Consider the following 12910-nt stretch of genomic DNA (forward strand, 5'->3'; position numbering starts at 1 on the left):
TGTTGTAACCAGATTCATTCTAGCAGCATTCCTGCATCACTAAATGCGCTGACCAATGAAATTTACACGCTAAATTCTTCTTGAGACAAAAGGCTAAGGCACAATGTTCGCCTTATCCGCATCGACCTGAGCGACGTTGATTAGCAGGACTGCATGGTGTCGCGGAATGAGCTCCGCAGCGATTGGCGAGTGAAGCCGGTAACGAATCTCACGATACTTAGATTGCTTCATAGTTAAAGCTTACGATCACCCAACGAGATGCATCAAGCCAACACACTGCTAAATCCAAATGAACTCAGACCTTTGAACTGTAATATACACAGAGCCTCAAAGATCTCGCAACTTAGAAAGATAAACTCTCAGAACCTCACCGTAGTTTTCAAATCCTAATTGTTTCAGGGCAACCAATATGTCGTCGCCAGTGACTGTTTTCCGCTTTTCCCGTTGGGCATTCTCGGCTGCTATCAAGTCCCTTTAATTAGTGTATTGTAGGAAGAAGGATAAAGTATTGACTGGTGCACATAGATGTAAGAGTCAACCATACCTTCGCTGGCGATGAACGAGACGAACTCGCTAACGCACTGCTGCATGCACTCTTGTGCATCTTTTGCTAACTTGGCATCTGCGGGCAAGGCCTTCCGCATGATCCGTATGACTAGAGCGACGTTTGTTGTCGTTAGTGCGGGCACTATAGGTGGAAGGTTTTGTAAATTGTATCCTACCATTCGCAAGAGGTAGCAAAAGATCTTGTTCTTTTACCTAAGGTCCATCGTTCGCCACAGAGTTTGTGGGCGGTTGCTGCTGGTTGCTCATAACAGGCTATCGATTCGCCGAAGCTTTGGTTCCTCGAACGATGGACCGACGAAAAAAGAAAAAGCAGCTGAAAGTTTGTAGTCGTTATGAGCTTCATTAATGACTTCTTAAATAAATATTGACAATAGCTCGCTACCGATGACATCTAAGACATGGTGGGCGGAAAAGAAGAGAGCATAGTCACGTTGATGCGCTGGGCGCTAGGGGCCTTTACATCACAACAGCGGTTCTTGGTCCAATCGGGTTGCTCATTTACGCCTGTCGTATTACGTGCCAATCGAGAAAAGAAGGAGCAGCGTGGCTGCGGAACGGCAGCCCGCTTTAGACCAGGGTGCGCCATGCAAATGCAGTCCGGAGGCCGGGGATTTTCTTCCTGAGAGGATGATATCGACTAGTGACAAAACGCCTTGGCAGGGGAGTTGCGGACAATCTTCCCAGGTTAAGGGTGTCACGGACTTCATGGATGCCTCATTTTTGCTACAACTGTGGAACACGAACGGGTTAGCTTGATGTAGCAGATCGCGCCTAACCAGAGCCAACAATCTTCCAAAGGTAAACGCAAGAATGTAGTCGACCAGCATTTCTTCCCACACGACAGGCCTGGTATCCAGCTTCATATAACATATGAAAGCATGCATGTTTGCCTTCAAAACGAGGATTGTAAAATTATCTCAGTTGTGGAAAGGGTGCTGTATATGTGAATAGCGAGAAAACTGATACATTTTTTGTTAATCAGCCAGATCTTGGTGACGGTTATAGCTATGGCCGAGGTGGGTGTCTAGACCTTCGTCTGGCAAATTATTTCGTACCTGCTCAAGACGGGCGCCGTGTCGAAGGCGAGCCTGCAACCCGCGATCTACGGTGTCTTGACAGCGATCTTCTTTCATCCTGATAGATGATACAACCGCCGCCTAAACGAACGCAGTAACCAACTCTTGTTGTATGCAGTACCGACTGTCCAGCTTTGTTTCTCCGGCGGCCCCAGCCGGACTCCACGCCATCAGACAATGGCCAGAGGAGCCATTCGGTAATGTTTGCGTATTGGCCTTTCGCTTCAGGCACTCCCTCCAGACATCTTCAGCAGCTCGTCAAGCTTTTTCATCGAAATCATTCTTGAATCGATATCTCGAGCATTCCAGTCGTCTCCTCAGTGCACAAGTCGTCTGGCAACACAGCAGCGCATTGATATCCTTGGCATGTGTCAATTGAGTCCCAACGTTTCCGTCTGATGCGATATCGTAGGCCTCCACTTCTTCTATACACACTGTGTTACTCTATGGTGTCGTCAGCAATGACCGTAATGTCATTGTCATCTGTCAAGACAGAGACTCTGTCATTATCTGTGGATGAGTCGGAGAGCTGGTTGTCTAGCGCTTGCTCATAGTTGTTCATATGGCCATCTTCATGAACAGCGTTGGAGCAACTAATGCAAAGTAGTAACCGGTTTACTACCCTACAATGTCAAAAGAATCCTCCGAAACAGAGTCGAAAGATCGCTCTAAAGCCTTTGGCGAACACTGCGTACCAGGTCTACCATCCACATCTTGAGAAATTTCCGGTCGAGCACGCTTCATAGAACGCTCAACATAATTTCCCAGTCGTTTCTAATCAGAGGAGATCTTCTCCCAGCCTCGAGGAACCGATGGACAATGACGCCATTCTGTGGTTGAGAAAAAGCATTCATCTTTCTTCAAAGTGACCTCTCGACTCTGGCCATTGCAGCCTTTTATAACCATCATAAATTCTATAGAAATCCCGGTTAGGTGGTTGCATCCAAGAAGGCGATCGCGCAGAACATACCCTTGTTGTTGGGAATTTGAGAAATGACACTCAACAACGATGTGATACACGATACAGGTTTACCATCGATAGATATGATGAAACACATTAAAGTTACGCCATACCAATGTGCAGGCGATCCTGGGTACATGCTCGCAACCAAAATCTCGCTGGGAAGTTCGTCGATGAAGTGACGCACAGTGCGGTACGGCTTGTGCACAACTAGGCCGCTAAAGGTTGCAAGCTGTGTTGTTTCAAAATCGTGCTCGGGAACGGGAGAAGCCCGGATGGTAATCTCTTTACCCTCGCGGGAAGCTACCACGTCACAAACCTCTTCTGGATCCGTGATATTGACGTCGGAAGGCCGGGTGACAAGCTTGCCATTCAAACTAAGCAGTATATCCCGAACTTGAAACTGATGAGGCACCTGGCTCCAGGTCCGTTTCACCATCAACATGCGACGGTCCGAACACTCGGCTAGGACCTTGTTGATCCACTCAGTAGATACGCCCATGGCCTCAATGTCGGTAATCTTGACTGATTGAAGCTCAAGAGGAAGTCTCCAGAAACTTATATCCACTCCTTGGCTGAGCTTTTCGGCAATTGCGGCTATTTCCTGCGAGTTTATTCCAAATCGATGTTTATTCGGGCACGCGCTTTCGGGAGCTATCCAGAGTCCTTGGACAGTGGCATCAGTTGCAATGAAAAAACCAGTGTTGCACTCATTGCTGAGCGCTGCCTCCACCTCAATCCTGTCAATGTTGATCAGACGAGCTGTAAGCAGACACAGGCACAGGGGTTCTAGCCCATGCGCAATGACTTTGGTGACTGATGTAGAAGCCTCCACAATCTCACCACTGCCGTTACATCCTACAAAGGTGATCTTCTGTCCTTGCGAGATGTCTTCTGTACTTAGTTTTGCGCTCTTGACTGGGACGCGCACGAGGTTGGCGTCGTAGCAAATGATGGCCCAGTGGTGCCATGGATGTAGACACTTGACGGATGCAGGGAGTACAGCTGAGTCGGCAACCGTGACTTGAATGTCACAGAATGAATTCAATACAATAGCCCTCGAAACAAGGACAAAACCGCTTTGAGCATCGATGACAAGTCCCAAACCCGATTTCATGTTCGCGTCTTGCCCCTCGATTGTAGATTGTGGGCGGCATTCAACGTGGACCAAGGTAGTGCTCCTAATCTCTGCAACTGTTGAGGCTGTTCCATGGGCAGAATGGACACGCGATGTGACGTTACACGTTGTTTTGATAGTAGCTGATAGTTTCTCATGGGCTTCAACGTCCCATTTGCCTGTCATGCCATCCCTTCTGAACACTTTCAGAGATGGTGACCATCCAAAATCGATCGTAACAACCTCGTACATGACACGCTGCTGGATGGGGTGCCAGAATTCGGTCAGTACCCGAGTTCCAGCAGGGATCTTTCTTATAACGTCTATAAATTCGGCAATGTTTCGGGTTGGCATGTATCTGACTCTCTGAATAATGGCACCTGCATCGATCGGCTGAAGGCAATGGCCAGTGCTGCTTATGAAGACGCCCTGACAAGAGTGACGGAATCGGTAAGCGTCATGGCATGAGACATCGTGGAAAGTAGCGTCGTCAATCATCAATAGGGAGCTGGGGGTAGTTTCGTGGAGGTTCTGGACTGCGATGTCCAGCTCAAGATGCCGTTGAGATCTCTGGACGAGGATGGTCACGTTTTTGCCAATGTTCTCATCAAATACCATGTTGAGAGAAGGCAAATCAATGACGGTGCATCCGTTGATTTTGAGGAGAATGTCTCCGTCTTCGAGCTTACCATCTGCGGATCCTCCTGGCAGGACGCTATGAGCCATAATGAGAATCCCTCGATGATGAGGATAGCAAGAATTCTTGAGTGTGAAGAGAGCCTGGATGTCGCCTCTCTTCACCTCCTCCCTATTCTGGATCTGCCTGAGTACGTGTATCGGGTACGTGAGGGGAAGAGACTCCTCAGTAACATTCAGAGAGGAGATGCTGTGCCGTGTTACTCCCTCCACTGATTGATATTCACCAAAACAAAGCAGAATCTAGATCTCCGGGAATCTCCCGAATGTAACTGAGCAATAATGTCATCCCTTCCCAATCGTAATGATGATGGTGATATGTTATTTGCTTTTTATGTCACTTCCTTTTTTGGCTTCATGTCTTCTCAGCCACGGTGGATTTCATGCTCCAGGCCAACTACATGAGTGATGTAGCTATCAAGTAAATCCCCCTTTTTGTCGATGACATAGCAAGGGTCTTCGAACCGGGTTGAGGCTCTATAGTGTTAGCAAACGTCGTCTCCAAGTCACCAATGTAAACGCTTACCTTTTGGAGGGTCGGAAACAAGGTCGACAGCGACAAGATCTAGGTGCTGGACCGACTTTGGATTGTATTGCAAGAACCCAAAGTCATGTACGGGGTCACAGTATATGGGACGAACCTCCACTTCCTGCTTATCTCGGAGTATCATGACGCCAGAAAAGGGCCCCGGGCCAGTGGCACGCCGAACTGTGAGGACAATACTATCTCAGTTAGCATCGTTCTGGCGACAATCACATCACAAAAATGGCCCACCCTTTTTGAGTATCAACAAGAAGACCATCGACCTCATATAAGCCTGGAGCCTCTGTTTCGAATGCACGAGGCCGTGCAATTCTGATTTTCACGACACATTCGCGCGGCCAGAACATTCTTATCGCCCGTCCTGTGTCTTGATCCATACTCGCTTTTCGATGAGACGTCTGCCAAATCTGCAACTTGATCTTGAAGTATTAGGTTCATCGGGCTTAAAAGCCGTTTTGTTCTAGGCTATGTCTTGCTAGTATGTGTGCTCTGATGCTAAGGTTGGCGAAGCCGAGCGAGGCTTGGAGGATGAAGGACTGGTAGGTACCGAGTGTCTCGATGGATTCAACTTTTATTGTAGGCGTGGCTCGGGCCCGGGTAACCTAGGTCGTGTGAGTGACTGGAAAGAAAAGTTCATGAACCAGAAGCATAACAATAAAATAAAAGAATGCGTATGCTGGCTTTATGAGCTGAACTGGATTAGCCATCGGATCAATGGCTTCCACCAAAGCGTAAGCTATGCAACCTCATTGGATTCTCATCCTCGATCATTGATCAATCATTGATCTATCACTGCTGTAGCATTGATGTAGCATTGATCTATCATTGATCTATCATCGATCTATCATTGATGTAGAGACATGCTTGTTTTGTTGGAAAATCCGGGAATCCCCTTCCCTTCAGGATTCAGACTGTTAGTCTGAAAGTCCTAGATTTAAAGTTCAAAGTCCTAGATACAATCATCTAGAGATATAAACCCGAGAATAACTCTCAGCTCAATAATGAACAACCAAGTTTCATAAAAATACATTTTCACCCAGCACTACTGCGCAATATAAACAACAGGTTATGAGCCCGGGTTAGCAAACACCGGGTTTCTCTTCTGAATCAAAGAACCAAACTTTAACTTCAACTCAAGATGACGTCACGACGAGCCCCACCTTCCACCATGCGAACTCGCAACACAATCAGAGTATCGCCTGCATCCGAATCGTCGCAACCTGGTGCTTCAGGTCAAGACCACACACCATCCTCAATGTATGACAGTACCACGGTCATCTCTGAAAAGAATACTCTTTTCCTTCCGCAAGAGCTCAAGCTAGGCGGCCCCTCCAATTGGGAGCAATATTGCCCAGCTCAGAAGGCCATTCTTCGGATCAATGGCCTCGAAGATGCTGTCTTTGGTGATTACCCTCCCGAGGAACAGCAGACTATGGATCAAAAGATCAGGGCGGCAAAAGCTGCCGTCTCCATCCGAGGTAACTGCACTGGAGAAGCACTCAGTCAACTAGTCGGGATTGAGAATCCCCAGGAGATGTTCAACCTTCTCCAGGCCTATTGTATTGGCACGGGCCCAGTTCTTCTGCAGACAACACTTTACCAGTTCATCCGGATCAAAACAAGCTCTTACGAGACAATTCCACAATTTAATGTCGACTTTGAACGACTCGTCAAACTTCTCCTCGAGCAGAAAGAACCAATCTCAGATACCCTCAAAAAGGTTGTTTATCTGACTGCCTGCGAGAACGAGTACCCTGACTGGACTGCCAGACAGCGCGCTCTCCTACGCTCGGAGCATCCGCCAACACTACGATCAATGCAGCAAGATCTCATTGATGAAAACAGGTCATCAGATGATGATGACAGTCATGGTACTGCCTCCACGTACTGGGCTCACAGTAAAAAGACTGGAAGGAAGGGCCCGGCCGCAAGAAAGCAAGAGGCAAGTGGCCGGAGGAGAGGATCTTCAAAGAACCAGCGAGCCGCGAACAAGTCTAGCCAGGAAACCAATCATCGAGTCGGCAAGAACAAGGAACATACCTGCACGAACTGCAAGAAGAGAGGACATCATGAAAATGATTGTTGGTTCGCCCATAAGGATAAGCGACCCGACTGGGCAGTCCGTCTCGCCAAGGAACTCATGGAGCATGATCTTCAACGCGACAGCACCAAGAATCTCCATATCAAGGAATCAAATCACATGACAGTTGAGCGATCTTTTCTGATTCTTGAAGACAGCGTCTCAGACGAGCTACCTATGGACAATACAGAGACGTGTAAAGTCTCCCTTGATAACATCTCTTCAACCGCAGAATGGCTGTTCGACACAGGTTCATCAGTCCACATCTGCAACGACCAAAGCCTATTCACAGAACTGCAGCCTGCAACCCGAACGGTCCTCGTTACGGGCGGTGGGAAGGTGTACCCATTCGGTAAGGGGACAGTCAAAATTTGCTTCATAAACAAATGGGGTGAGCAGGTCACAATTAACCTCAAAGACACGCTGTTCATCCCTGAGTTTCCGGTAAATGTCATGTCAGGACTCAGGCTATACAAGAACGGCGGCTGGATAGACGGGAACGACATGTACGACCCAACAGGAGATGTCTTTGGTCTCCTCCGCATAGGAAGGGACGGTCTGTACGTGAACACTGAGGTCGGAAAGACTACTGTTTCAAACCAGGCCGTCTCGGAACTCCAGCCAGAACCATGCAATCATCACACTGCTTCATCAAACCAATGCCTGAATGTCGACCTTTGGCACCGAAGACTCGGCCATGTTAACGCATATCAGGTGTCACAGACTGCCAAAATGACCAGAGGAATGTACTGTGACGGCCACCACGACCATCAGCCTTTCAATTACTGCCTCGCCTGCGACATCGCAAAGGCCCTACGATGGACTCCGCGAAATAAACGGAAACGAGCCTCCAGGGCCGGGTTCATTCATGTTGACACCTTCAAAGTCAATCCACCGGGCATTAGAGGCGAACGATGGGGAATGATTGCCACAGATGACAGGCATAGAATGAGATGGGCCTACACGTTCACGAGGAAGGGGATGGCTTCGGAACTTCTAGGCCAGCTCATCTCCAAGATACGAACTCAGTATGGCATCCGAGTGTACGCAATCCAAATGGATGGCGGCTCTGAGCTCTATGGTGCGTCTCTCAAAAACCTCGAGTACACTCACGGCGTCAAGATCATCAAGACGACACCATATACTCCTGAATTTAACGGAGTTGCTGAGCGCTCTAACCGCATCATCTTTGACAAAGTCAGAGCAACCATGGAATCGGAAAGAATCCCGATAGAGCTCTGGCCATTGGTCCTGGAAGATATGGTGCGCAAGACAAACGTGACAGCCACCAGGGCAATTGATGGCCTCACTCCCATGGAAAGCTTTCTCAACGAGGCCTTCCCCGGACAAGACAACAAGCCGGATCTGTCCGGAGAACGAATCTGCGGCTCACAAGTCACGATACACATACCGCAGGAACGAAGATTGAGATCACACAAGTTTGGCCCAAGAGGAGAGGCTGGAATCTACCTATGCATGGAAGGTTCACAGATCTACACCTGCTGGGTGCCCTCTCGCAGGAAGGGACATCAGATCGTCCGTTCTGCAAATGTACAATTCTACGAAAAGGTTGGGGAGACAGAACTCCTGACCGAAACTGAGCATGATGTTGAGCCGGAAATCCGCAAGAACGGAGCTCCCATCTCAAGCCGGCCACAGTCCGTCACGGAGCAGACAAAGACTCCAAGGCCACAAAGGTCTGAAGTGAACAATCTTCAGCATGCTGAGGTGCATAATCCTCAGCATGGACAGACGACAACATCCATGACATCAGCTAAGCTGCCCGATCTCCGAAAAGAGGTGATCACTGAGCCCAAAACAATGACTGAAGCGCTTCAAGGTCCGCAAAGGGAGCATTGGCTCAGAGCAATACACAGTGAGCTGCGCAGTCTCCTCACGAAAGGAACTTGGCGCATGCTGGACCGCAACCAAGCTCACAATAGGCCACTTACCGTCAAATGGGTATTCAAGGTCAAGAAAAACGAGGACGGCAACCTCGACAAGTTCAAGGCGCGGCTGGTGGTCAGAGGCTTTGAACAACAGTTCGGCTTTGACTACAACCAGACCTTTGCCTCTGTTGCCAAAGCGGCGACTTGGAGAATCCTCCTCACCGTTGCTGCCTGTCTTGACTGGGAGATTGAGCAGATGGACGTGTCGACGGCGTTCCTGGAAGGGGACCTCGAGGAAGAAGTCTTCATCGAAATGCCGGAAGGGCTTGTAGAGTATTTCGACCAACACCCAGAAGACCGTCCGCCAGGATTCTCAACCGAGAAGATCTGCAAACTGATCAAATCCCTCTATGGACTCAAACAGGCGCCTCGGCAATGGCAAAAGAAGCTGAAGGAGGCCTTGGAATCCCTTGACTTTCGACAAGTAACGTCTGACACGGCCGTATATCACAATCCCACAACGGGAGTGATCATCATCACATATGTGGATGACTTCCTCATCATGGGCAGCAACAAGGAAGCAATCCAAGGGTACAAAGCCCGCCTGGGAGAGATCTTCACAATGACTGATCTCGGTCCCGCCAGCCATTTTCTTGGAGTAAGAATAACCCGAGACAGGAACTCAAGGCTGATCTACCTTTCCCAGGATGCATATTTTACCAGAATACTGAAGAAATTCGGCTTAGAGGATTGTCGACCGGTCAAGACCCCGATGGAGCGAAATTCACTCTCGACACTGCAACCAAGAGACAATGGCGACTCGGCTTCTCCAGAAGAACGAGAAGACTATAGCTCGAAAACCGGCTCGCTGATGTATGGAATGACCCAAACCAGACCCGATTTAGCTTTCCTACTCTCGGTACTCTCAAGATACATGTCGAATCCATCACCAACACATTCACGAATGATCAAAAGAGGTCTCCGCTATCTACAGCAGACAAGAGACCACGGCCTGGTGCTTGGGGGCGTCAAGAAAGATCCTGAATCCGCTTGGAGCATCACAGCTTGGGCCGACTCGGATTGGAAAGGCGACACTGTTACGGGAAGATCGACGTTTGGATGGCTTGTTCAACTTGAAGGATCTACAGTCTCATGGAGGGCCAAACGGCACGAAACAGTGGCACTATCGACTACCGAGGCTGAATATACAGCACTCTCCCAGTGTGCCAGAGAATTGGCCTGGACTAGGAACCTCTTCTCTGAACTGCTCCTTCCGCTACATATGCCTATCCCACTGAACGGCGACAACCAGGGTTCCCTAAAGCTATGCAGAAACCCTGAGCTTCACCAACGGACAAAGCACATTCCGTTAACCGAGCACCATATCCGAGAAGAAGTTGAAGCCGGGAATATTGATGTGCAATACGTCAGCACACATGAGCAGGTAGCAGACGGACTCACTAAACCATTGAACGCCGTCAGCCACGGTCACTTTCTAGAAGCAATTCGAGTCAGTGCATGTCCGATCGAGGAAGCAGGTCGTATTATTTGGAGTACTGAAGTCCACGATGACTCTGTGCCCTGAAGACAAGGTGGATGGGGGCGTGTTGGAAAATCCGGGAATCCCCTTCCCTTCAGGATTCAGACTGTTAGTCTGAAAGTCCTAGATTTAAAGTTCAAAGTCCTAGATACAATCATCTAGAGATATAAACCCGAGAATAACTCTCAGCTCAATAATGAACAACCAAGTTTCATAAAAATACATTTTCACCCAGCACTACTGCGCAATATAAACAACAGTTGTTCCCAGATGGAATTCTCGAGTCTGACACTGCTTGCATCACTGTAACTGAAGACGGCAATTCGGAGCCCACCAGCTGGGGCGAACTCCGTGAGTTTGTGCGACAATGCTCCAATGCGCTGCGGGCCTCAGGTGTGAGGCCTGGAAATGTAATCGCGGGATTTATTTCCAACCATGTTCAAGCTTTGGTTTCAATGCTTGCAGCCGCCACTATTGGTGCGGTTTGGACTGCTATCAGTCCAGAAAACGGCGTTGCTGCAGCTCTAGACCGATTTGAGCAGGTTGAACCCACGGTTTTGTTCGTTGATGACGGCATGATCTACAATGAGAAACAGTGGTCGAGCTTAGATAAGACAATGAAAATTGTCGACAGGCTTAGATTCAAGGGTCTCAAGCTCATTATCACCATTAAGAAGATCAATGAAGACCGGATGATGGATAACCTCAAGCTCATGGGCATTGAGACAAGAGAATATGACAACTTCTTGGAAAGGTATGCAATCTAGGACCTCCTCTGTTTACGTCTAGTACTTATATCTCTACTAGCTCTTCAGATGCACCTATAGACTTTGAGCAGCTACCATCATCTCACCCTCTCTACGTTCTTTTCTCTAGTGGCACGACAGGCCTTCCAAAGGCCATTGTTCACAGTGCACTGGGAACACTGATTCAAAATAAGAAATCCCACTTACTCCACTGCTCGATGGACCTAACATCAAGAATCCTATACTATACAACGACATCTTGGATGATGTGGCACTGGAGTGTTGCAGCATTGGCATGTGGCGCAAGTCTAGTGCTCTACACTGGCTCGCCCTTTCGGCCTCATGGTTATCTTTCGATTCCAAAGCTCCTCGAGAAATTTCAAGTTACACATTTTGGAACCTCGGCTGCCTACTTAATGACACTAGAGGCTCATGACATTCGTACCAATCAGGAGGTTTGCCTCTCTCATCTAGAGGCCATTTACTCAACCGCCTCTCCGCTGCCATCATCGACCTTCTCATTCATCTACAACACCTTTCCTGAACGCATTAACCTAGGATCCATTTCAGGTGGTACAGATATCATCTCCAACTTCGGGGAGCCTTGTCCTCTTCTTCCTGTTCATGCAGGCGAGATTCAATGTATAGGCCTTGGTTTGGCCGTGAGCATTGCCGACAGTTTGACTGGCAGGCTTCTGTACGACGAAGATGGAGAACTCGTTTGTCTCAAACCATTCCCTAGCCAGCCTCTGAACTTCTGGGGCCCAGATGGAGAGGCCAAGTACCGCAGCGCCTACTTTGAACGCTTTGATGGCGTGTGGCACCATGGCGATTTTGCAAGGATTAATTCCAGCACAGGCGGTCTCGTGGTTCTAGGCCGCAGCGACGGTGTTCTTAATCCCTCTGGTGTCCGCTTTGGAAGTGCAGAGATTTATAGTCTACTGAGTCGATTCTTCGCCACCGAGATTGACGAAGCGCTCTGCGTCAGTAGGGTGAAGGATGACATTCCTAACGAAGTTGTTTGTCTCTTCGTTGTCATGCACGGCGGACAGAAGCTTGGGAATGATCTGATAGAGAGAATTAAGACTTGTATCCGAAAGGAATTGAGTCCGCGACATGTGCCAGGGGTCATCGAGGAGTGTAAAGCGGGAATACCGAAGACAAACAACGGCAAAAAGTAGGTTTTGACTTTGATGCCAGGCTCCGGTCTATGGGTTTAGCACGATAACTAACCTGTCTCGCAGGATTGAGATTGCTGTGAAGCGGATCATGTCAGGAACCGATGTAGGTCCTAATGCGAGTGTGGCTAACCCTGAGGCGCTGGAGTGGTTCCGGGATTGGGCTGCTGAGAACTAGTGGAACCCCATCAGCGACTTTCAAGGCAGGCTGGAAATAAGATGGGGGCTGGGTTCAACGCGAATGGGGAAAATGAAGTAGGAAAGTCGTCGAATTGGGATGATTGCGCGCCTTATCCGGTGTCGGTGAATTGGAATCATACAGGTACAAATTTGAGTGTAGCAACGTTGGTCGAAACTCGTGACATCTCATGTCAATACAAGCCTGTGAGGAATAAGATATAAAATCAGCTTCATGGTGTTATGGATTAGCGCATACCTAGGGTAAAAAAGCACAATTTCCATTTTATGAATCTTGCACGTTGACATGAAAATGCCGGGACTATACCGCTACTCTGG

General features: G+C 48.6%; 4 protein-coding genes across 4 annotated transcripts; 1 reads left to right on the forward strand and 3 right to left on the reverse strand.

Moving 5' to 3' along the window:
* Positions 1 to 327: 327 nt before the first annotated feature.
* Positions 328 to 644, reverse strand: FOXG_20968 (nuclear transcription Y subunit beta; the record flags this gene model as incomplete). The annotated part of the gene is made up of 2 exons (XM_018401297.1): positions 328 to 461; positions 545 to 644. The coding sequence occupies 2 exons, from the start codon at positions 642 to 644 to the stop codon at positions 328 to 330; spliced, it is 234 nt and encodes a 77-aa protein (XP_018251955.1).
* A 1928-nt stretch (positions 645 to 2572) lies between these two features.
* FOXG_12530 (uncharacterized protein) lies at positions 2573 to 4447 on the reverse strand (the record flags this gene model as incomplete). Its single annotated transcript, XM_018392346.1, has 1 exon — positions 2573 to 4447. One exon carries the CDS (start codon positions 4445 to 4447, stop codon positions 2573 to 2575), a length of 1875 nt encoding a protein of 624 aa, XP_018251956.1.
* Positions 4448 to 4782: 335 nt separating this feature from the next.
* Positions 4783 to 5338, reverse strand: FOXG_20969 (uncharacterized protein; the record flags this gene model as incomplete). The annotated part of the gene is made up of 3 exons (XM_018401298.1): positions 4783 to 4892; positions 4944 to 5140; positions 5193 to 5338. The coding sequence occupies 3 exons, from the start codon at positions 5336 to 5338 to the stop codon at positions 4783 to 4785; spliced, it is 453 nt and encodes a 150-aa protein (XP_018251957.1).
* Positions 5339 to 10710: 5372 nt separating this feature from the next.
* FOXG_20970 (acetoacetate-CoA ligase) lies at positions 10711 to 12847 on the forward strand. Its single transcript, XM_018401299.1, has 3 exons — positions 10711 to 11224; positions 11278 to 12393; positions 12461 to 12847. The coding sequence occupies exons 1-3, from the start codon at positions 10926 to 10928 to the stop codon at positions 12570 to 12572; spliced, it is 1527 nt and encodes a 508-aa protein (XP_018251958.1). The 5' UTR covers positions 10711 to 10925; the 3' UTR covers positions 12573 to 12847.
* Positions 12848 to 12910: the final 63 nt, after the last annotated feature.

This window comes from Fusarium oxysporum, chromosome 3, assembly GCF_000149955.1.
Source record: "Fusarium oxysporum f. sp. lycopersici 4287 chromosome 3, whole genome shotgun sequence".
Taxonomy (NCBI): Eukaryota; Fungi; Ascomycota; class Sordariomycetes; order Hypocreales; family Nectriaceae; genus Fusarium; species Fusarium oxysporum.

What these genes read in the sequence shown, in the direction of transcription:
- FOXG_20970 (XM_018401299.1), top strand. Translation starts at nt 10,926, where the DNA reads ATGCTTGCAGCCGCCACTATTGGTGCGGTTTGGACTGCTATCAGTCCA. An exon ending in TATGACAACTTCTTGGAAAG is followed by an intron (nt 11,225 to 11,277) that starts GTATGCAATCTA and finishes TATCTCTACTAG; the next exon opens with CTCTTCAGATGCACCTATAG. An exon ending in AAGACAAACAACGGCAAAAA is followed by an intron (nt 12,394 to 12,460) that starts GTAGGTTTTGAC and finishes CCTGTCTCGCAG; the next exon opens with GATTGAGATTGCTGTGAAGC.